Source organism: Drosophila santomea, chromosome 2L, assembly GCF_016746245.2.
Source record: "Drosophila santomea strain STO CAGO 1482 chromosome 2L, Prin_Dsan_1.1, whole genome shotgun sequence".
Taxonomy (NCBI): Eukaryota; Metazoa; Arthropoda; class Insecta; order Diptera; family Drosophilidae; genus Drosophila; species Drosophila santomea.
This window is the reverse complement of record NC_053016.2, coordinates 11,016,956-11,042,103: the sequence shown is the minus strand read 5'-3', so window position 1 is coordinate 11,042,103 and position 25,148 is coordinate 11,016,956. Positions and strand designations below refer to the sequence as shown.

The following is a 25,148-nucleotide window of genomic DNA, read 5'->3' as shown; positions in this document are numbered from 1 at the left end:
AAGCGAAAGGTAAATTCCATTATGCATATTTATGGTCTAGAGGGGTTGAAGTGAGTCCTGCCCAAAAGTGTGCGTATGGGTGGATTAATCCTCAGAGCAAGGTGTTCGAGCACGGCTAACTCGGTGATAGCCACCCTTTCAGGTGTTTGGTTTGTGTGGCTCCGAGTCGGAGAAGGATTATAATTTAATCGTTATAATGGTGCTGTGTTGAGTTATGTGGGTCAGAAGAGCCGGATTGCGTTCGAAGTTTCATGACATTATCGCTGGTTAACCAAATAAAATAAACAAAGATGGTCAAACACAGAAATATAAGGGAAAAGCATATTCTTTTAGTGCTAGTTAATGTATGTACTAGAAAATGTTGTATCATATATTACACACATATTAGATAAATACGTAGCAAAACATTGTATTCAATTATGAGTTACTTTTTGATTATTTTCGCAACACTTCAAATCAAATACTTATTTAAGAAAGAGAGCCTATGCTATATACAGATCTAAGGTTCCTAAGAATAAGCGTAAGAACTTAAAGACTTGGAAACGAAATAATATAATTTAATCGAATCCTCACACACTCCGTAGTCTCCATGATTTTTGTCCACGTCCCATTTGCTCCGCATGGCTTGCATGAAGCGCTCGTCCCGTGTCCAAACTTATGCATGCCAATATAGATCTATATCTATCTAGCTTTAAGACCCGATAAGCCTTGCCCCAGAAGCATTATAAAAGGCTAAAAGCCAATATTTATCGAAATAAGAGCTTAACTTTGTATTGGTCCCCAGTAAATAATATCTAATGCATCCGATTAATAAATATATATAGTACAGTTTATATATAATATAATGTGCGTTCTGTATCCATATGTTCTGTGCTACTGTCTATCGACTCGTTTGAGATGTATTCGATTTGTATTCGATTTGTATTCGATTGTTTCATTTTCGTTTGCAGGGTGCTGTTTTGTCACCTACTATACAAGAAAGGCCGCCCTGCGCGCCCAGGACGCGTTGCACAACATCAAGACCTTGGATGGGGTAAGTACCTCCCAACAGCCTACAACCTACACCCTACACCCTACACCCTACACCCACTCACACACACACACCCAAACACACTCAGTGATTCAACACCCCTATACCATCTATGTAGCTTGAGTTCTGCCCGTTCCTGTTTCCTGTTCTCTGTCTCCATGTATGTGTGCATTTCTTTTCGTATTTGCGTATGTATGTGTGCGCGTGTGTGTGTGCCTTTTCTTCGTAGTTCACATACACACATGTGCCCAGTACAGTTACTGTTACTGTGTTTGTGCGCCCTTTTGAATAATACAGCTTGAGAAAGTCAACCGCTTGCCACCCGATCGATCGATGACATACTTTCAACGCATGGTTTTCGGGGTCGGGCATCGAAATTGGGTGCGCTGGGACATTGGTGGACTATTGGTGTATGGCCAACACAAAATGTAATCATCAGTCAATTAGTGGATTCAATTATTGAGGACAATCTCATTGTTAACGTATTAAATGAAGCGTTCCACGCACAAGCAAACACACTAAGATTGCCAAGCGGATTGGATCACCAGCAGGGGGCACGGGGAGTGGGAAAGTCACCGACTGATGTTACCCTGCACAGTGGTTCAACCATTGAAATCCGCGAAAGGTGCAGTAAATATCAAGGTTGTGAGTGAGGTATACCATCCTGACAAATGAATGTAAAACAAAAGTAAACCGAGCTAAATGACGACTTTTAGAAAATGATAAAAAGTTACATACATTTAGATGGTTTTTCTATCAATGAAAGGCTTTCATATTTACAATGGTATTAATAAATAGATAGATTTAAGAGAGATGTTACTACATTGAAACAATTTTCGTTTATCTTGCAACCACAGTTGGCACTCGCTCCATCATTTACATATTCAAATCGTTAATGGAAAATCCATATAGGAACGTTCGGCCAGCACTAAAACAAAGACCCCAACTCACACAATTTGGGAGGAATGGGGAATGGGGCCAAAGGACCTGGCCAAATGGCGCCACGTGTGTAATTGTCAAAATAATGACCACATGTGTAGCTGTGTGTGTGTGTGGGCAAGGTGGATCTTTGTTTGTATAAGTAAGTGCCTGGTCGTCCAGCTATGTGTGTTTGTGTGGGTATGAATGCCACTGGGTGTGAGTGTGTGAGCATGTCTGATCCTTTAATGCATTTGGCAGGCTGCCCTCAACGTAAGGGACATCGATGTCGACAAGGACGTGGGGGTTCCCATCAGCTCCGAAGCTACTTAATTTACCTGAAATAATCGATAGGTAAACAGACGTTAAAATGTCCCCATTTCCACATACACACACACATGTTGGAACTGGCCAGCTTGTAAACGGCCACAATAAATATTTTGTTTTCAACTGCCCGTTTTCCCTTAATAAATATGTGTGAGTGTTAAGTGTCCAGGGCAAGTGCTGTCCTTTTCCACATTCTTCCTTTTTCTGGCACGTGTGAAAAGATACAGTTGCACGCCTTGCCAAGAAAATAGGGCGTTTTATTTGTTTAGGGCTTTAAAATGGATAGCCCGCAAATATGCAATGAAAAATTAAATTGTCTACCATATAGTGTTCAAATTTCTTCAATCTTGATCAAAAAGTTTGAACATCTAGATATCTTAAAGTTCTTGTCTTTTTAAATCAAATTCCTAAGTTTATAAATTGAATTATTTATAGTTGTAGTCCATCTCAAGGTATCGAGTAGTTCAATAAAATGAAACTTTTTTTTCAGTGTTTCCACAATTTATTTGAGCAATGTTTTGTTGGTTTTTACAAAATCCAACTACTAACCACAATATTTGGAAAGCTAATTGACAATCGGAGAAGGTCTAAAAACAAACTTGCTGCAAATCGCATTATAGCCTCTATGCCATTAAATTGAAAAGGGTTTTCCATTTAGGATTTAGCCAACACACAAACATTCACACTAGCTAGACGGACAGCTAAATGAAATGACAGAAAAGAGCAACTCAAATTGAGGCAGACGGCCATTTTACTCATTCAACTGTCAATTTTGAATAATAGAGCAGCAAAATGGCGCAACAATAAAAGTGGAAAGGGGATTACGAGGGGCCAAGTCGGTGGCTGGACCAAGGACCAACTGCCAACTACCAGGGGCGGTGACATTTTCTCGTAATTTGTGCAGAAACCCTTTGGCTTCCCCTTCGGTTCGATTCGGCTCGGTTGTATTTGGCTTGAATAGAGATGCGGGAAGGCCTCAACCCGTAAGCATTTCATTTCAATTTGCTCTGAACATCATTCAGTCATTGAGTCACTTTGTCCGGAGTTGGACAGCCACATGCCCCCTCCTATTTTTTCGTCCTGCCAATGGGAAAAGTTTCCTGCAATTGAAGCTCCATTTTCTAATATCGTTGTAAGTATTATTATTATCATTTCCGATGCTCGAACCGTTTGAATGAAAAGTTAATTGAAATCAAAGTAATGGCCACTACCGGCTGACTGAACCCAGTATCAAGGACCAAGGACCTTATCAGTTCGCACAACGAATGTAAAATAAATGGGAAATTTGTTAAAAGCTTCTCGCATTGAATTGCATTTTTCAAGTGCTAATGGCCAAGTTAATGAAATCGGCTCTCCGATTCCTTTTAGTTTCGCCCACTCTTTTTTCATTCCGAGCTGTTTCATTAGCGATTTTCATTTGCATTTGGCCAAATTCAAATCTAATGAGATTGAACAACACTTCAATAAACGATTGAAATCATTGTTTGTCTCACAAGGACTCTGATCTGTTGCTCGTCGAATTCGTGGGATTGGGTTAAGCAAACAAAGCTGAAACTTAAAGTTATCTTACAGAGCTTTGAAATGTTTTATAAAAAACATTTAAAAATAGTTTTTGTCGTTTCTTCCTTCGTTTAGGATTTTGAAGAAGGTGCCTCTATATTAAAGTTAACACTTTTTGTGTATTCCAATCACACATCTCAAAAATATTACCCAACTTTTTTAACAATTTCGTTTCTCCTTCTCTTTGACAGATGCACCATCCCATTCAGATGAAGCCGGCGGATAGTGAGAACAGAAATGGTAAGTTCCTTTTTAGACATCGAATCCGAGGATATTTGCTCTTCTTCCGTCTCTGTCCCACTCTACTGTCTCTGTCCCTGTCTCCGTTCGGTTGATTGCTAACTCGTGATTTTTTTTATCAGTGTGCATAAGCCTTTTGGGCTTAATCACAAGCAAAGATGGGCGGGGTGGTGGTGCCTGTATTTGATTATACAAAACAACACATGGAAAAGAAATTCGAACAGGGAATGCGGCAATGAAAATGAATAATGCTCAAACTGACAGGACGGGTGGATGGAAAAAAGCGGAATGGAGAAGGCTAACTGGCTACAATCGTGTATTAGTTGGATTGTGTGAGACCAATAAATCGATTAGGGTGAGTGCTGAAAAGAGGGGGGAAAACATGGAAGTCTGTCGTTGAAAAAATGCCAGCAAAAGTTGATGAAATATTACTTTTAGAAAAAAAGTGCCTCAAGCTTGCACAGCGCATTTTGTGCGGCTTGCAGAATATTATTCTCTTTTTAAGTTTATGCAAAGCATTCATTATTCTGTGTTCTTCAAGTACAGCTTACAAAATATTCAAAAAATTCCTTTCACGTTTAAATGCTTTTTAGATTAGCAAACCCATTATTGCTTTGCTAAAACCTATCCACCTTTTTGGAATCCCACAAATTCGACGGCAACTGTTCGCCGTGTCCTTTTTGCGTCTCCTTCTGGCTCTCCGCTTATGGGCTGCGTTTCCGTTTCCGCTTGGGCGTGTTTCCGTGTGTGTGTGTTAGTGAAGCAGTGCGTGCATGTGACTTCGGAATTTGTTGTTGTCTCTCGCATTGCACGAATGCAACGGAAATGTTTAGGGCATCGTTCGCATTCACTTCGATGTCCATCGATTGTTGTTCCTTTTGTGTTTCCTTACATAATTGCTTTCCTTCGCCTGCGATTGCCTTCAAGTGGCTGAAGGGCCAACCACCTCGCAAAGAGAGTACTTTTCCCCCTATCCACCGCAGCTCACTATAGATATCCAAGTGATCCAAAAGCCATTTGAGCGTGTTCTTGCCGCTGCTTTTGTTTCTCCTCGATTGCGTCCGATTGCGTCAAGTGTGTACGCGTGACAAAAATAAATCAAAAAATTAAAAATACGTAACACGGAAATTTTATGGTAAATTAACGAAAAATTGGCACCCAGCTGAGCGAGAATCTCGCTCTCAGTTCGCTTTTTTTGGTTCTTGCTTATGGTCTCAGCGATTAATAAACGAATTATTAGCAAATGGCTTTACTAAAATTAAGATAAATGGCCGAGAGTGCGAGTTCTTGAAAAATGTTCTCACATTTAACTCAACAAAAATTAAAAAAATTCAAAATTGCACTTTGAACCAATTTTGCAATGGGTTGTCGGAAGTGAATTGCTAAATCTAGCATAAGAGAAAAACAGTTTGCTCAATTTAAAAAACAGAGATATGTACTTTTATTGTAGCATTAACACTAATTACATGCACTTAAAAAAATAAATTATGAAAATTTAAATTTATTATATAATTGAATTAAAAATCTTTAAACAAATATGGAAACAACCCTTGCTAAATACAACACAATTTGATATTTTATAGCTTAAGTTATACTTATATCATATCATATATGCTTTTTATGATTATTTGAGGTGCCAAACATCCCAATCTCTACCCATATATTTTAAAGACTTTTGGTAAAAGCAACGCTATACTCTTCGGTTAGTGTATTGGCAAAAAAAAACAAATGCTTAACATTTTCAAATGCCACACAAATTTCCCAAAATGCAACAAGTGCAAGACTCGCCTTACTACACACAAATATCGCCCCCTCTCTCTCATTCCATTGCCTGCCCTCTCTTTCCCTCTATGCATCTCTCACTCACTCTCTCTTTAGAACCGTGCGTGTTGTGCGAAATGTTTTGGCGACACTTGACAAAATGCCAGAAATTCTAAATACTTTTAGCTGCCGTTTGTCGTCGTCTGTGTAGCTGTCCGCCTTTTTAGCCTGCCCTTTTGGCTTGGCTTAGTTGTCGAGTTGCTCAGGATGCCTTGTTTTGTTGCTGGTCTTGCCGGCATCTTCTGGCCATCGATTGTCGCCATCTCTGTCGCACATTTTGGCCAACTATCCGCATGCGAAATCATCGCAAATTAATGAGATGCGAGCAAATGCAAGTAGATACTCTTAGGCAGGTTTTTATTTATGAACACCATTTTATTGCTATGCCTTTTGGCTTTCGAATTAATGGGCTCTATGCTTGGCAAGTTGTCAGAGGACGAATCAATTTACAAATCTCAAGAATCAACAAAGAAAGGGAGTTTTTAATTGAAAATTGACAGGAAAAAAATATGTAAGGAATACAAAATATATAAGGCATTAAATTTAACTTAGCATATTAGAATATTATATGTATGTATGTCAGCAAACATATATTCATTACTAGGCTATTAATCTTCAGTGCCACTAAGGCATTCGTCAGATTCTTCAGCGCTTAAGCGAATGTTTTTGTGGCGGTATCTTCTGATCTGAGAATGCATTTTCATGTTGCAGTTTCAGCCCACATCTGTGTGTGACCCGATATCTGCGAGATACTGAGAAGCTCAACTGCCGGTCACATTAGCACACTTTTCGATTCAATTATTAAGAGTTCTGCGGGCCTGGCAGCGAAAACAAAGCGCTTTTCTATGTTCACAGAGTTGGCCGCTCCGCACTGCTCTTCAATTGATTTTCGAGCTTCCCGCTTGGCGTGATCGCTCGTTTAGCTAGATACATAGATGTAGATACATCTGCAAGATACACAACTATACGCCCAGTATTTTTTGTAGCTCTGATGTTAATTGCTCGCGTCTCGAAACCTTTTAGGTCGGCGCGATCTTGTCAAGCGGGCACACAACTTTGACTTGGCACTAAATGTGTTAGAAAAGACGATTGTCATTGTTGTTGCTGTTGCTGTTAAATCTCGAGTCGAGCTTCACATGAGGCGTTTAAGGGGGTGGGTTGGGGCGGTCCAGGGGGAGACTCGTTTGGGCAGACGTGCAAAAGAGATTTAAGCTAAAGTGCAGTGATTTATGTAATGTCATACCGACTCAAGCTGCTGTAAATTCACAAACTTATTTCGTGAATACAAAATGTATTGTTTACTTGGCGTGCAAATTAAAAGCCACTAAGCTAGCCAACTGATCAAATGACTTCATAGCAAACATATTTTTAAATTATGAGAGTTAAGATTATTTGAATTTGTATAGCTATGGTTTACTAGCTGTAGTACTAGCTGCAATACTTGCCTTAAACCCATTAATACCTAAGTATAGATAAATAATGGGAAAAGTAATTTGCTAACTTAACTCTAACTCACTCTCATTTTATGTTAGACATATTATTAGATTAAATTATAATTAGATTTATTTTTTAAAAACAAGTTTAGAAATTTAATAAAAACCTATTAAACACATATACATTAAATTAATAAAAACAAAACTATTTGCTTCATCTCTTAAATTATTAATTAAACCAGTAACCTAGAGTAATCGATTCGTGTTTCCGATCCCGTGCGGAAAACTGCTGAGTCAACCCGGTACCGATTTGAAAGAGACAGGAATACGGCCCCAAGAGAGAGACAGAGAGAAGCGCCCGAACGGGTGAGAGAGCTACTCATACTCATATGTACCAAAAACTGTCAACCGCTGATGACTCCCCAGCAAACATAAATAAACAAACAGCCAAAGGCAACGAGCGTGGCTAATTGGCTTTCAAGTGAGCGAGCCACAAGTGTCCGCAACAGCTGTTTAGACAGAGAGGGCGATAACGAAACAGAAAGAGATAGAAGTGGAAATAGAGAGGGAGAGAGAGCGAAAGAGAGAGCCGGCAAGAGCGGCGTTGCCAGTGGCAAATGTATCTGTATCTCAAAGTGCAGCGCAATTGATCGCGGGGCAAAGTGTAGTGCCCGCTGGCTTTTCAGTCGATCGGTGATCGTCGATCGGGAATCGTTATTCGTTAGTCGATAGTCGCGCTTAACTATCCGAAAGATACGGGCCGTAGTTTGTCATTTATTCGCGACACGATCGCCGTATCTTTGTATCTTCGCCGCACGTTGTGGTTAGTCAACTATGTACAAATGAAATTCTTTAAATTAAATATACGCCGACCGCAAAGCCTTAATTGAAAATCGTAACGTTCGCACTGTGTATCTCGAAGATATTGATAAACAAGAGAGAACGCTATAGTCGAGTTCCCCGACTATCTGATACCCGTTACTCAGCTAGTGAAAGTGCGAAGGACAGTTTTTGGCGGTTTGTGGGCGTTAGAGTGGGCGTGGCCAAAAGTTTTTTGGCGAATAGATAGAAATTTACAAGACTAATACAAAAATGAAAAAATATCAAAACATTTTTCAAAAGTGTGGGCGTGGCAGCTTTGGGCGGTTTGTGGGCGTTAGAGTGGGCGTGGCAAAAAGTTTTTTTGCAAATCGATAGAAAATTACAAGACCAATACAAAAATGAAAAAATATTAAAACATTTTTCAAAAGTGTGGGCGTCGCAGCTTTGGGCGGTTTGTGGGCGTTAGAGTGGGCGTGGCAGCATGATTCGACAAACTTGCGCTGCGTCTATGTCCCTGGAGTCTGTATGCCGAATCTCAACTTTCTAGCTTTTGTAGTTCCTGAGATCTCGACGTTCATACGGACGGACAGACGGACAGACGGACAGACGGACAGACGGACAGACGGACGGACAGACGGACATGGCCAAATCGACTCGGCTATTGATCCTGATCAAGAATATATATACTTTATATGGTCGGAAACGCTTCCTTCTGCCTGTTACATACTTTTCAACGAATCTAGTATACCCTTTTACTCTACGAGTAACGGGTATAACTATTGGCACAGCCAATTGATTGAATTCATTCACCCATATGTCTCGCTGTACGTTTATACGCGTGGATCGTACTTAATCATTATTGATTTAGTAATTAAGAAAACGATTTCGAAACTGACAACTGTGCGCTGTGCTAACTAACTGTTAGTTTGCTCAAAATAAATCAATAAAATTAATTAACCGCATAACGTAATAAAAACCACTTGTGGAGAAAGTTTATACAATTTCACAAGTGCCTGAAGATTATCATTATTTTGCTATAGTATTGAAACTTGTAGATATAGTTGTTAAATGTATTTTTAAAATCCAACACAAATTATGGCATTTATCTTAAAAAATAGTGTGAAAGGCATTAAGATATCCATCCAATTATCTTTAAAAGTCGCATTCCTTATTATTTTCTTTGGTCAACTTAAAAAATTTTGCCATAATTCAAAACTTAGCCCACATTAAGTTAATAGCTTTGCTAAATCTACCGCAAATATCGGGCAAGCATACCTCGGACATATTTCAATTTCGATTTCTAGGGGGTGCCCGAAATAAATGCCATTAAAACATTAATTTCTCATGCCAGAACAGCGAAGGCATTCGCAGCCCAGTCGATTGGATTTGTCATCCCGTTTGGCAATTGCCAAAAAGTAAACACGGCGGAAGAAATGACAACAGAGAATGCGATGAAATCGAAAACGAAAACAATATGCAAAGCTCTTCCCAAACGAATAATTAAGTGCAAAAGGAGCAAAAACAAGAGCCAGCTAAATAAATTATAATCTCGGCTGCAGTTTGAGTCATTCTCCGCCGGCTTCTCCCAGTGCTCCCAGTTCTCCAAGATTCTCCTCATAGTTTCAGCGAACCGGCTGTGGTCTCAACCAGTTTTAAATTCATTTTCATTATAATGGGGTTTTTTTTTTGCGGGTTTTCTGTTTATATAAGTCGAGTCAGCTGTTTGGTGTTTTGGTTTGCAGTTTGTTTTGCTTCGTCCATCTCGTATCTACATATATCTTTCTACTGGGCTATAGATTCTAGGCAGAGATTGCGTGCCATTTGCGATCGAGTGGGAAATACCACTGAAATTGGAGAAATTTCGTTGGTTGCGTGTTGAAAGTGCGTTGCATTCTGTGTTGCAATTGCAGTTGCATTCGCAATTGCAATCGCATTCGCAGCTGCAGTTTGTCATGTGTGGCACAAGGCATTTCTTACGCTTGACGAGCGGTAATTGAAATATTTGAATAATTGCTAGATTTGTGAGCCAAAATGGCAAGCCGCATGAAGAAAGATGCATGGAAAAGCCGTAGAGATGACAAATGACCGGGGAAATTTCTCCACACGGAGTTGGCTTTAGTTACTGGGCATACTCTGACGATTCCTAAAGATTCATATAAAACTAGTTTATTTTCGAAATCGTCTTGAATATATTTCTATGCGCTAGAGATTCCAATTTGTTAAAAGCAGTAAACAAATTAGATAGCCAAATGAAACAACTGAAATATATAGTTTAATGTTTACACTAGGCATTCAACTTGAATTTGTCTACTTAAATCAATAAGTTGGTAAATAGTATAGTAAGTTAAGACTACATGTTCAGACAAATTCAATTTTCTTTTGTTACAAGCACTCCATCATAATTGATAAGATCCTCGTTCAAACATTTACCAAGCGTCTTGAGCAATCCGTATTGCACAAAACTCTTTGCAGAATGAATTGCAATACCTTGACAATTGTCATTGTTTGAGTTAGAATTATGCATATTTTCATGGACCTTTGTTGCAATGAGCACAATGGACCGACTAGTTCTTCTCGGACCTCCAATTAGGTGTAGACAATGATGGGAACAAGTTCTGTAAAGAACTACATTGTGCAGTGTTCAAAGTGCTTGGAGACAACAATTAATTGAAGAAATCACGCACGCCCAACGGGGCTAAAGGGGTTATAAATTCTATGGAAATGGGGAGCTGAGGAGCTGGGGAGCTGAGGAGCTACGAGAACAAAACAGAGGCGCAAAGTGAATGACAACCAATTCCATGATGACTTCTGATGGACAAATACGGCTAACGGGCTCTATGACCCAAAAGAATGAGGGAATACTGAGACATGTTTTGCATACACTAGCAGATACAAATTTTATTATGTATGCCCTGCAGTTGTTGCCGCCTTTATGGGCTTCTTTCACTCCAATTGTGGACGTCAGCTCCAATCCTTCTGCTCTTCCTTCCTCTCCCTTCAATTCAGGGAATTTTAATTATTATTTTCAATTATCGAAAATGGTCTGTGCGTCTGTTCTTTTCAAGTGTTTTCGTATTGTATCTGTATCTGCAGCAGTGGCTGTATCTGTATCCACATCTCTGTCTGTAATTAGGGGGCGTATTGTTTTATAATTTCACTGCCCCAACGCCCCTTTTTTTCACCATTTACTCGTGGCATATGGCTTGTTTGTGTGCTCCCCTTTGATATTATTGAAATTTTCTGTTCCATTGAACGTTCCGATAAGAACGGTGGTTCTTCAACCTGCATTTACCCAAAATATTACTATTCACGAGTCAGATGACAGAATTGTGTATAACTTTCTGCTGAATTATGGTGTGGCTACCAGAGCTTTTAGCCAAAAGCTGTTAACTGTTTAATTAAACAACTGCCGCGAACGAGACGCACTGTATCTGACTGCTGAAATGCGAAACGAAAACAAACATAAAGTTGGTGCCTCGCTCAGGTAGAAGTTCCGAGCCAGGAACATGAGTAATTATGGAAATATATAAGCAATATGCCTGAAACAACAGATACAGTTCGTAGACTTGGAAAAGGGAAACTGATAAATCCGTATCGAAAGTAGATGTTGTAAAGGTGTAACTGTATGGTGAATATGGGCGGGATATAGTTTGATTATTCGGTAATAGTTTTCAAAATCGCAGCACTTGTGCAGCCTGTTGAATACTAAAGGACATTTTCCTCGGAAACTAAATGTATTTAACAGGCCATTCGTTTCCACCGCAGTGCACTTTAAAACACATTCAATCTTCATAATTTTCTCATTATCCCGAGCACATTTTCCCCCAGCACGCTTTTCTTATTGCCATTTTGACACAAGACCCGAAAGGCAACGGCGGCAATGATGATAATATTTTTTTTGTATTCGAACTGTTTGCTTCTGTTGCTGTTGCTATTGCTTTTGCTTTGACGTCGCCATGCGGCTCATCGTGAACTGAGTACACAATGGCTAAAGTACATACCAGATACAACTACAACTACAAAAATCAAGTAAAATAAACCGCAGAACGAAGCGAAAAAACGGCAGCGAAAAATAAGCGTCGCCAGCAGTTTGTCACTCAATCGCCCAGGCATCAGTCGCGTTTTCGGATCGACTGCGAAAAAAATACAGCTCCGAAAAAATAGCAGAAACAAATCGCTGAAATTCTCAACGAGTATCTAACAGATACTCTCAAATCGGAGACGTGTCGCCGTAATCGCGGAAATATAGCCACTTGTGAGCCAAACGGAAATTACAATTGCCGCGCACGCGCGTGTCAAAGTTTAAGTTCAAGACGTGCGATCAATTACCAGGTATCTTTCGGATCGAGATACTCGCGAAAAGCTGAGAAAATTCGATTCGAATACGCAAATCAAGCGCATTTTTGAGTGTGCAAATGAGACTGGAAATGCACATAGCATTTGCATAATTAGTGGACACGGATAAGAACCTGGCTTGACTCAGTCGAAAGTACAGTGGGCACTAGATAAAAGCTAGGGTCATTGAGAACATTTTACAGACTGCAAGCTTTGGAAATGCTATAATGGCTTTTAAACTTTTATAAAATTTGTTTCATGAAATGTTCAAAAAACGTGGCCCATCGCAGTCACTCACCACCGCCACTACACATCGTGAACTTATTGCCTAACTATATTTACCTGTGAAAATAGCCTCAAAGTAATCGCGTAGAAAATAATTGAATTCACACTGAATACAGAACAGTCAATGGGCATTTCGGGAATTTGGACGGAGGGATGGGTAAGGCCGATGTAAGCTGGCAAAAATAACAGACGAAAAGGCGATTTCCGATCCAATTGGCGTTCCGGTCGGTTGACTCGAGTGTGTGAGCTTGGAGCTGGGTGTGCCGGGCCATAAATAGCCTCCAATGAAGGCTGTCGATGAGCTCTGCCCCTTCGGCACCCTGCGTCACCCTTCGTCACTACGACACGCTCTCACCTACAAGGTCATCCGAACTCAGCTTCCCATTAGGTGATTGAAATAACTTTACTCCAGTGTTTAGGGCGAAAAGAAAACGTTGAAAGTGCGTTTAGATCTCTAATACGAAATTCCACTAATTGTAATCCGATTTTTCCCTCACGTAACGTAGATGAATCATGTGGCTGGGTAAAACTGTCCCTCAAAAATAATCACTCAATAGGCGAAGTCGACAAACGGAAATTGTCACTTGTCAAATTTTCATTTGGCTTTCATTTTAGAGGAGCCTCACACAAGGCGAACGCCACAGAAAAGAAAACCTGAGTGCAGGCCGTATTAAATACAAAATGTCAACGGCTCGTCAAAACCTCAGAAGCAAATAAGTTGTCGTACAAACTTGAACATATTCTTAAAAATCTACACAAATAAATAAAAGAGGGAGCTCAAGAATATTCAATTCCTAACATTGTGAGAATATTTCTAGTTATATCCTTCGGCTTCTGCATATTAGAGCTTAGTTTATCAAAATATTTCTCCATTTCGAATTACATAACTAGACTATTATGCTGAATTATACCGAAACCTCTTCCGTCTCACATTATTCAAACTCACTTTCGATATTCTTCGGAGTGGAGACCTCCACGTTAGACTTTATCATGCCCCGAATGGGGCGCTTATAATGGAAAAGCGTAACTTTCCGCTCTGAATATTTTCATTTAACAGCAATAATAACAAAAAACCACAATAAAAACAACAGCAGACAACAAACCACATGAGGTGCTGTGGCAGAAGCAAAGTTCAGAGTGTAAATGCGAAGTTTATGTGATAATTGCCAGCGAGTTTGTTGCCAGGTAAATTGCACTTTGAGGCGCAGCCAGACAGCCAGATAATAATACAAAGTTAACGCAAAACTAGGTTAGAAAATGCTTTAAAAATACACAGCAAATCAGCTCACTTAGAAAAAATTACCCCACATTCGGAAAATCGTCTGGAACGCAGCGAAGCGTTAACAAAATGATTACGAAAATGTCCCCATGGAGCACGTGTATATACATATGTATAGTAATAGCCATTCGGTCGACGAATCAATTGGTTTCGCATATGTCACAACCATCAACAGAAAACTGTTCCCATTTGGGCCACCTGCAAAATGGAAACTCTCGTCAATATTTGCACTTTCTTCTGAGTTACATTCCAAGAAGAGAGCTGCGGCCGACAGGCGGGCAAACTTGTCTATTTACGCATATTTATGTCTATATGTTGGCCATGTACAAACAAGAAGCCATCAGCTTCGACATCAGTCCCAGCATCGTAATCATCGTCATCATCATCTTCTCTAGGCAGTCTGTCAATAGACTGGCAAACGTCAATTTCAGCTGGGTCAGAAGAAATTGAAAATAGACAGTCGAGTCAGGTGGAAGGGGGAAAAGTCGGGATGGATAAACTAAAAATTCGAAAACACGAGTACTTCAAGAAAAATGCCAAATTTCATAGAATTCAGACAAGAGCTGCAGCCGCAAAATCAATTCAGGCCAATTGCTTTTCGAAAAGTTATGAAATGCCCAACGAAATTGAAACTACTGTATGCACTTTTAACAAACTTGTAGCCAAAAAACATACAATATTGCACTTTTGTGCAATCAATCGCCAACTGTAAAGCTTTGGTTATCATTCAAGTAATTTGTTATATTGAAATATAGCTCTTTACACAAGATATGAAAAGAAGTATAATGATCATTTCAAACACCATCCGATCTATTATTAAGTTTTTAGGGGAACTTCCCAAGGAAACAAGCCAAACTTCAGTGTCAAACAAGAGTCGTTGTTATAGCTGGATAAATAAGCTTGAAATTTCACAATCCTATCGCTCGTATATGTTTAGGTGTCGAACAGTTGTCGGCTTGTTTAGTTTTCCATCTCAAAACTCCCCGCCTGGGTCTAAAGTTACTTATTTACCCTGGGCTCCCTTCTCATTTATTGCATAAACACAGACATTCGTCTCTTCAAAACTCTGCTCAGGCTGATTAGAGCTTCACACAGGTGTTATATACACATACTATATGCAGAAAGCCCAGCCAGTGGGAGTGGCTGGTGCTAAGTTGCGACAGTTGTGAATATTTAAGCAGAGGAGATAATGTTTAACACAAGTATAAGCTACATGCCAAAATAGTTTCGAATTGTGCCGTTTTTTCAGCAATTTAATTTAATATTTAACGTTTGCCCAACATTTCGCAAAGCGCAGTTAATATTCAATGACATAATGTTGCTATTATCCAAATGATACACCTCAAAATGTCATATGAACGGCAATAAAAATTGTTCAAGCGAAAGCTGGATGGATTAAAATTTTTGTTTATTTGCTTTGGATTTTTCAATGATTTTAATAACGCTGGCGGGGCTCCTTAACGCGCATAAAAATGCAAAATCAAACAACTGCGCTATGCGATCGCCATAATAATCGTAACAATAAAAGCAAATATGGTCCATCTGTATGGCCAACCCGTACGGGCGGATCATGTCCGTCCCATTAGCACTCGTTGCGTTGATGGGGGATGTGCAACAAATTGAATGTAAATAACGCAGAACGACAATCAAAAATACTGCGTTATTGCAAAAGGCCAACTGCACTCGCCGGACAATATGGCAAATTAATTAGTTATACAAAAATGGTGGACCATAAAACGCCGTGGTAAAAAATAGTGAAACGGTCGCGTGTGTGTGTGTGTGTGCAAATAAAATTCAAATTATGCACAAGTGAATAATTGTGGCATTTTAATGGCGGCCCTTGCTAATAAAATTGCTAATAAAATATTGCCTTTCGTTTTTAATTTAGCCCAGGAGGCCCATAAAAAACCAAAGCAAAGCAAAGTTTCAGTTAGACAAAAATATTTGAGCCCTTTGACCAATTTTTTTTCGTATGTGCTGTGGCGCCATCTAGCGGCCAATAAATAACATGAAAAACCCAAATATCATGGAATGCGGCAATTCCTTAAACAACAACAACAACAGCATTGGCGGCAATATCAACGGAAACGGAAATGGAAATGGCGGAGTCAGCGAGCAGCGCCCCCTATCGGGCAAAGTCCTTGCAGCTTCTCCTCCGCCCGTCGTCGGCAACAACAACAACAACAATAATCTGAAAGTCCGCTACAACAAACTAAGCCCGGGCAGCTCCTCCGCGAGCTCCTCGCCGCCACATCATCAGCAGCACTCGCCACCACCGTCGATGCACCACCAAAGCCATCCCAACCACCCACTCCAGCCGTCCTCCATGTCCACAAACTTGGCCACAAATGGCCATCAGTTGTATCCGGCGATAACGGCAACGTATTGGCTCCCGCCGCCGAATCCGGCGCCATATTTAGTTCCAGGTAATTAGTGTTACTTGCACGGACCACCGTCCAGCTAAGCCCAGTCGGTCCGAGCACACAGTGGGGCCTCCGTAAGACGGATAGGCTACAAAAGTATACATTACATTATTTTATACATTTAACATTGACGTGTTAGGGTGATACATTGTCACATATGAGGTGTGTTCTGTAAATATATCTCTTAAGAACTTACTTAATTTGTTTAAAAACTCCTCACAAAAGTTCATATATTTATATTAATTTAATTTGCAGAATTACAAGATTTAATTTATTAAGTTTTATACCAATTTGATTTATAGCGCAGTAGATATGGCTGATGACATTTTATCGTTCGTATTTGACAGCTTAGCTTTAACAACTCAATTAAATACTATAAATAATTAATGAAGTTGCCAAAGGTTTTATTTATGTGCTCATACAGAACAACTGTATTTGGAAGTGTTTTTTTTTTATAAACTAAAATTAATTACAATTTTTCACTCTACATGTTGTTCTTAATGATCATTCACTGTGGCTACTATTGTCTAAAACTCATTGCATTTCTGCGCTTTGGCAGCGGAAGCGCGTCGCCTGCAAAAACGTTGCAAATTATATTTTCGTGTTTATTGTGAAGCTCGCGAGGATTACAAAGCCAAGAGTGGGTGGGCAGACCGCCCGCTAGGGGGCGCCAGCAGAGTAATTTTCCGGAGAAAACATGACTGTGGAAACGGACGAAACGGCGAGTGTGCCATGTTTCGATGAAACTTTCGTGTTTTTATTTTCCTGCTCTTTTGTTGGATTGTCGTGTATTTTATTTCCTTTTCGCGCCAAGTGGCTAAATGTTAAACCAATATGTATGTGTGTGTGTGTGTGTGTGTATGAATGGGGTGGAGGGGGGTTGCATGTGAAATTGTATGTTACATGTTGAGCTTGCATTGCGTTTCCTTTGTGTGTGTGTGTGTGTGTAAATGTGTTTGGGTAATTTCATTTGCAAACGCCACTTGCTAGGCGGCTAATTAAATTTTAGCTTTGTCATGGGACTTTTGAACTCCCCGGCAAAGGCGTGTAAAAAAAACGCTTCGGTGGGGAAAATCCAGGATAAATGGATCTTGTCGGTTTGACTGGGTCTTATTCGGTTTTGTAAAGTAATTTTAGGTTGTTTGTTCTGAGCATTAAAATAAACTAAATACTTTAATTCACTTCTTTACGATATTTATTATCGGAATGCACGTGTTTTTTTTTCAACGTTTCATCCCAACAATTTCAAGTTCGTTTATGAATTAAATAACTCGAAGAGTATCACATTCGTGCCTCGCTGATTAGCACCGCTTTGCTAAAAAATTAATCAACTAGCAACTGAGACTTCAACTTTAATCAATTTGAAGTGGTTTTGGATTCGTATTTTTAACTTCTGCTACAGCGAACTGTGTACATCATTTCGAATATTTTGTAGGGCCTGACAAGGAAAGTGACTTTGCCATATGATTCCGCTTCTTCCTTCTTTCGCTCTTCCTCTTGCCGCTGGCTTCCTGTCTGGTTTCGGAGATGTGACAGTTCCTTGGGATGCCTTGGGTCACATGATTTTTGGGGTCTTTGGGGTTCTGGGTTCTGGGTTCTGGGCCCTGTCGTTGGCATGCAAAAGCTACGTGACATGTGGATAGTTGCTGTTGCAGTTGTGTTACCACAGCGAAACGTGTTACATTTATGTTAACGCATTTGCACACGTTAAAAGGCGAAGATGCGGAGGGAAATGGGGAAAATTCATTTATAATGCCTTGCCACAAGTTCTGAAACCAACAACCTTATGTAACACTCCCCATCCATCCACACATCCACACATCCAACCAGCTGTTACACTTCACTTTTGACTGACAGCCATTTTGACACACACGCCCCCTTTTCTAGGTTCCGCCCCCCAGAAGTCACTTGATCTTGCAATACAATTATTATTTCCCGCTCGACACTCGCCTGCATCGAATTGCTTTCGAAATACATGCACTTTATTTATTTATACTTTTTTTCTCTTCACCTTCGTTTGTTCTTTATTTTTTCCATGTCTGCCAGTAAATTCCCCTTTGGCTGCTTATTTATCAACGCTTTGACTTTGGCTGCTTTGGTCACAGTCAAAGTCGGACGCAAAGTCGAAGTCAACAATTCATTTCGCAAACACATATCGCATAAATATGCAAGTCATGCGCCGAGTTAGACGGAGCACAATTGATGGGTTAACATGGGCGTGGTGGGGTTTTACTGGGTATAGGGGGTTACTAGACAGATGGAGAAGAAGTACCAAAGGCAGCCCTGTCAGCAGTCACAAGTTGCAATTCCCCAAATGCTAAGGTAATGTCTGAGTTCTTGAAGCTTTCACAGAGTTGAATGCAAATATGGAATATGTATGTGAAGCCAAAATATGCAGAGGAATATACAGAATATAGACTAATTAACAATCTGGTCCTATAAACGTTACTGATTTAAAACAATATTCAACACTAAGAAGATTGTAATGTGCATGGGAAATCGGAGTTTGATTTGTTCTCCTCTCCTGATCGAGCAATTCACTTGATGGCCAACTAATTCCCGGCGCACTCTTAGCCATTTGACAATTGGCCGGGGAGGCACATGCATGCCCCTTAACCCCTTGGGAGCCCCAAAGCCATTCGGCAAATCAAACACCGAATGCCGGGCGACAAGTGACCGAAAAGTTGAACAACGAGCGAGTTCAACGTACACCGCAGAATGAGCAGCAGCCACAATTTTGCATAGACAATACACGAGAGCAACAAATGGTGAATGCGTTACAGTTCAATGGCGATTGACTGGGGTGGGGCACCAGGGGGTTAAAGGGGGTTAAAGGGGTCTAAGGGGTACGGCGGGGCTCGAGGGGTTCAATGGGTCGCTTGATCGACAGAACGACTGAAAGTCCCATAAGAACGAAATGAAATTCTGTCGCGACAAATACACAACAATGCGGAATACGTAATCAATTGATTCGGATGTGGCAAGGGGGCAACTCAAACAGATACATTCGTATCTGTGTTTCGTTCGTATCTGTGTGGCGTATCTGCATATATTTACATGTGGCCCGAAACAAAGCGAGCTCGTAACAATCGAGCACCAAACTTTTGATTGCTGGAAAATGCTGCCGATATGCAAACTTTCCGACAAATTCGCATTTATTGCCTATTTATCTGAGCAGTGTCGGGCACGAAAGCATCTTAGTACGTCTACATACTCTATACACTAGCATCTGGTGGACTGTTATCCTTGTGCTGCAGCACTGTGGTCCTTCTGCCTGCAGCCTACGCAAATGGAAGATGAATTCCGCTCCAGGAATTTTAAGCTAATTAGGTCTGCAAGTCTAGAATGTGCCTGGAATGCCTTATGAGCCCGAGCTGGACAATCTGGTAATATGTGGAGAAGGCGAAGAAGATACCACGAAGAGGATTAAACCAGTTCCCATTTACCTTAGTGGTCAATGTGCTCAGAAGCTAAAGTTTGAAATTTCAATTACAATTATTTCTTTGAACGTAGTAAACTTGAGTTATGTGTGCTAAAAGTACCTAAAACCTAAACCATGGGTAAGGGCTTTGTAGATTGTAGAGTATTACATAAAATCAGCTCTATTATAAACACACCCTCACTGCAATTTTTCTGGAAAGTAATCACCTAAGGCCATTCCAAAAATTTACTAAAGATCCCCAACTGATTACTATGCAAAGCGCATTTTGAGGCATGTTAAAAAGTATAAAGAAAAAAGAAACAAAACAAAAAAGCAGCTCAAAGAACCAGGGACGCGTTGAAGTTTTTACGAGTGTCGGGTAGAAGATTTGAGCTTTTGAGTTGGAAAGATGCTGACTGGCTGCTTCGCTGCCTGGCTGACTGACTGGCAATCAAAATTACCTTTGACGTGACATCTCACAGCCGCAAATATGCAGAAACACCTGGTTGGGGGAGTGTAGGGAATCTACGAGATTAAATGTGCAGCAAGGCATGAGCTATAAAATGACATAGGATACGACGTCAAAATGTATCTTATGAATGTCTGAACGCTCCCCCTTCGGCAATACTCGTATGCACGAAAACAAAAACGTTTATTGTCTACGGAGCACGTGCGTCACAGAACCAGTTTGCCAGAGACCAAAACAGACCTGGCAAATAATGAGATAACGAAAACATTATTTATTTTCAAATTGAAAATTGGAACTAATCGTATAGCTGCAGCCAAATGAGCCTAAGTTGTCAGCTATTTCGATGTTCTTGTCTTTAACCTGTCCGAATTGCATTTACACAAGATGCATTTCTGCATTTAGCTGACGTTTTAGTTCTTGATTATGTTGTCAATTAGTAAGTCGACGCCAGATGGGCAACAAAAAGAGGGAAAATCCAACGCAGAGTGCACATTTTGCTGATTGATATTGGTCAAGTGGTTTTTCATTAAGTCATTTCCATGCCCCACTTGAAACTACAACTTCTTTGTAGTTCCATTTCAACAATCTCCAAGTGGTGGCTCTTGCCAAGAACTTAAGTAAAATGTTGATACATAAAAAAAATAATATAGAAGGAATAGGAAAAATTAGGAAAAATATGTTTATGGACTGGGTGGCATGCCCCCCTTCGTCATTGCACTTGCAGCTTTGTTCTGCTCCCCTCTCCCCATTTTCCCAGGCATTTCTCATCTTTAGGGCAACTTGCCAGTGAAGCACTTGAGAACATCGTCGGGGCCAAGGAAACTTCGGGCAGGGAAAATGGGATGGAAAACATTAGAATAGGAATAGCCACTGGCAGCGGTAATTGAATGAAGTTCACAAAGGCAGCCAGAAGCGGTCATCGAATGGCTACAAAAATGAAAAAACAAAACAGCATCGAAACAATATTTATAAAAAGTCTGAAAACTGGAAAACGAAGCACTCAAATACCCTTTAATAATTAATGTACCCACTAGTATCAATTGTAACCCTCTCTTTTTTAATACATAATTACATTCAGAGTTACAAATGTTGACCAAAAGTTATGATTCTTTATGTTTATTACATTTCACAAACATAACTAACTCTAACTTAACTATAAACGCAAATCAAAATGTTTTAAATTTTGATGTCAATAGACAGATTTATGATTACACCACGCGGTTACTTAAGTTAACTAGTTGTAGTCTAGTTGTAGTTCGATTCCCCAATAAAATCGGGCACATACCGTTTCTGAAAATAAGCATACTGCTTATGAAGGGCATCGAAATGGAGCACAAGAGATATTGCTCGCAGAGCACACAAATGAACCCTTCAAGCGAATGGCAAAAATGAGCATCTCCCCCTGGCTCCTGTCGAAATCCCCTTTTGGCTGCTGGCACTTTGCCTATTGCAACATCTCCACTCCACTCCGCTCCTCCGCTGCCACATCATCTTCTGGGGGGCTGCCCCTTTTTTTGCTGCTGCTGCTGCTGCAGCTGCGGAAATTGCGGCGCTCGCGGGCCGGAAGTGTTGCCAACGTAATCGAAACGTGCACGGGCTCACAGCTCCTGTCAACGGAGTGGAAGTGGAAGTGGAAGTGGATCGTGGTCAGCGGAGTGGGGGTCCACAGGGATTGGGACTCGTGCCGGGGCAGGATGATTATAATGATTTCGCTCATTTGTCGCAGTGGTTGGCTCAACCAATGGCATTAGCTTCTATCACGGTTAATTGTATTTTGTGGCCAGGAAAAGTGGTGAGGTGTTGAGCTGGCTGTACTATGGAAAGTGTTTTAGCTGGTTACTATTCTCAATTTAAACTACACCTTCAACGAAAATCAAAATCATTCATAATTGCAGAATGGTACAAGAAATGGATTGGATCAGCCCGACCTAATCACTTGATTGCAGTACTCAACCTTTTAAATAACTAACGCTCTATGAAAATATCATTATAGCAACTTTTTGCACCTGCAAGTCCTCTTTTCTTGCTGCAACCTAATTACATGCACATAATTATTCCTTACGAAACGTCACCGGGTGGCGAAACTCTGTGTCGTGAATGAAAAAAAAAGCTTAGTTGAAAATTCCATTTTAATTTCCGTTTCCGCATCAACATTTTCCGCTTGTCAATTATTGCAAAATTATGCAAATATGCTGCGCAGGACGGGAAAGAAATGTCGAAAATTTGTGCGCATTAAATGCGTCGCCCACACAGGGCTCCACCCCCCCTTCCCCCCGCCGAACTTGCCGTCTGGGGTCCTTGCTCCTGGAACCGCCAGGGAGCTTAATTGAATTAAAACATAAAAATTTCTGCACCGCAATAAGTTTGCCTGCCCCCTTTGGGCCGGGCCATAAACTCCGCCCATGGGGGAATATATGAACAATTGGGACGGACAGAGCCAACCAAACATACGAGTATATGGCTGTAAGTATGTAATGCGCATTTTAGTGCATTTTGATGGCCACGAATGAGCATCATAATTTCAGCAGTTTACAACATTTTTTCTCGATTGGCGGGGCTTTAAATTAATTATGACAAGACCGGCGAAAAGTATGCTATGTGAAATGGTTGCGCCTTCCGCGGCGCACATGAATTTTCTGCAATAAATATTTATGCAGCTGAGACTGCGAGTTGAAAACGCCCAAACTACTTAACAACACAAACAGATACAAATATGTGAAAAGTTGCCTCCAACTCGTGCAGCACTTCAAAATTGCTGCAGCTGCTGCTGATGCTGCTGATGCTGTTGTTGCCGCTGTTGCTGTTGTTGCTGCTGCGTTGTTGCTGCTGCTGCACATGTGTGCATGCCATTTTCATTTATCAGGCCTTGTGTGAGCTCAGCGCTTAATCTGTACAGTACACACACAGTAATAACAACAGCAGGAGCTGCAACGCATGCCACTTACAGTTGAAAAAACAATAATTTCCTTGACAGCATGCAAACAATTTGCATTTATCAATTAAGGAATGGCACGAAAATTGAAAAATCTGAATGCACAGTCCCAGTTTAGCGCATAGCAACAAATTGATTTGAAGTAATACAACTTATACAGCTTTAATGTAGGTAAATTTGAATAGGTAATTAATTGCTTGATATCCCAGTTTATGCCGAGTGTAATGCGTTAAGACTTTCTCTTGATTATGCATTGTTGTATGCACAGTGTTGCCGGCGTGTTTATGTTATAATTGAAAACGTTAACTGTTTTTAGAGATGGCGGATCGGCAGTGAAGCATCCTACTTCCCGAGTCCTCCACATATCCATTAACTCCATTGAGCTTAAGGCTGGCCGCGTCTTAAGCTAAATTTTAATTGAAACCTGTTAGACGAGGAGCAGGTATGCTGCCTAAGTAGCTTAAAATGTGATTAGATTCAGTCTGAGACAAGCTTCATTATAGTGTGCCTTAATTAATTCGTGATTCGAATCATACTTTAGCACCAAGCTGCAGCACAGACTCTGCAAGAAGAACTAACACTTAAGAGCTAAGGTCAAGGATATAAACAAAACATCCTTCTGATCAGCTAAAACCTTAGCCAAAGGTATATGTTTGGTATTTAAGAATGCCCAGCTTAAACGGCATTCATGTGGCATTTATTGGTGGACGAGAAACGAAGAGGCGGCGAAGGGGCAAAGTCATAGCCATTAGCCAACTTGTTCACATCTGTTTTTACATATGTATTACTTTGCAGCTCCTCCTGAGCCCCTGGCCAAAATGTTCTGAATAATGTTGCATTCCTCCAATTCGAATTCCACATCCACATCTCGTATTTCCGAGTGTGATTTGAATGTGTGTTTTGTATAAATCTGGCTGGCGTGTTTAACATTTATCCTTTTGCTTCTCATGTCCTCATTTTAATGTGCTTCGCATTAGTAGCAAATTCTGCTCCATCCATACTTGCGATGTATGCAAATCTCGGTTGACAACCCTCCGGAGCAATTCTACCACCACTTTCAGTAGGTTTGGTATAAGTTTTATGCGCTTCATTCGTTGGCACGAATGCCATTGTTCTGGTTAATGCGTTTGACTTTTGTTTGTGGCTTACACCAAGTGAGAGTAAAATCGGGTACATCAGCTTTCGAAAAAACCTCTAAGGGAAGGTAACAATGTATAAATACTTTAAAATCCCTAAAATTGATCAAAATGATTCTATTTGGGTGATGCTAAGGGTTTATTTTACTTTGTGTAGGCTTTTAGAGGGTATTAATATAAGCCCCAATAAATGTACACAGCTGACTGACTTCGAAAAGTATGGAAGGGATTTTGGAATCAAGGAGCTTGGCTCGTAAACATTTGCACAAGGCGATTAATTTGTTTATGCCAAACAAACACAACTGTGGAAAATAATTAAGAGCTGTCGAAGGTTTTTTCCAAGAGGCAAAGGCAAAGGCAAGAGGCGAGCAATTTAATTGCGATGCAAATTGAATGCAATCTAATGCTTGGCTGACTCCACAGAAAAGCTCTAATAAGATAAAAGATACGCAATTCATGTGTGTGGAAAAAGTAAATTATGCACATGACAAACTTTGCCCGGGGCCAACCATTTTTGGGGGCCAGAAACCGACTTGACACAAAAGTTGATGTCTCAAGTGTGAAGTGAAATATATGAGGACCCAGTAGATTTGTACCTTCCCCTCCCCTTACCGCCCCTTACCAGCCTTTCCCCCCCTTTGGCCCACACACATAAGTGCAGTTTCCGCTTTTGACTGTGCATATAAATCTTAAGACAGTTAACGACATCATATGGCA

The 25,148-nt window shown here is 40.4% G+C and overlaps 1 protein-coding gene across 9 annotated transcripts in view; it reads left to right on the top strand.

The window, feature by feature from the left end:
- Positions 1 to 25,148, top strand: part of LOC120457300 (CUGBP Elav-like family member 1) — a 50,682-nt gene that overhangs the window by 10,502 nt on the left and 15,032 nt on the right. For 3 of the 9 annotated variants that reach the window (XM_039644904.2, XM_039644825.2, XM_039644997.2), the window contains exons 4-5: positions 951 to 1,033; positions 4,027 to 4,075. In XM_039644904.2, coding sequence (XP_039500838.1) covers positions 951 to 1,033; positions 4,027 to 4,075 — 132 coding nt within the window. Of the gene's footprint in view, positions 1 to 950; positions 1,034 to 4,026; positions 4,076 to 8,031; positions 8,153 to 12,240; positions 12,484 to 15,938; positions 16,477 to 25,148 lie in introns of those variants that run through there. The other 6 variants (XM_039645150.2, XM_039645282.2, XM_039645113.2 and 3 more) reach the window with 5 other exon arrangements.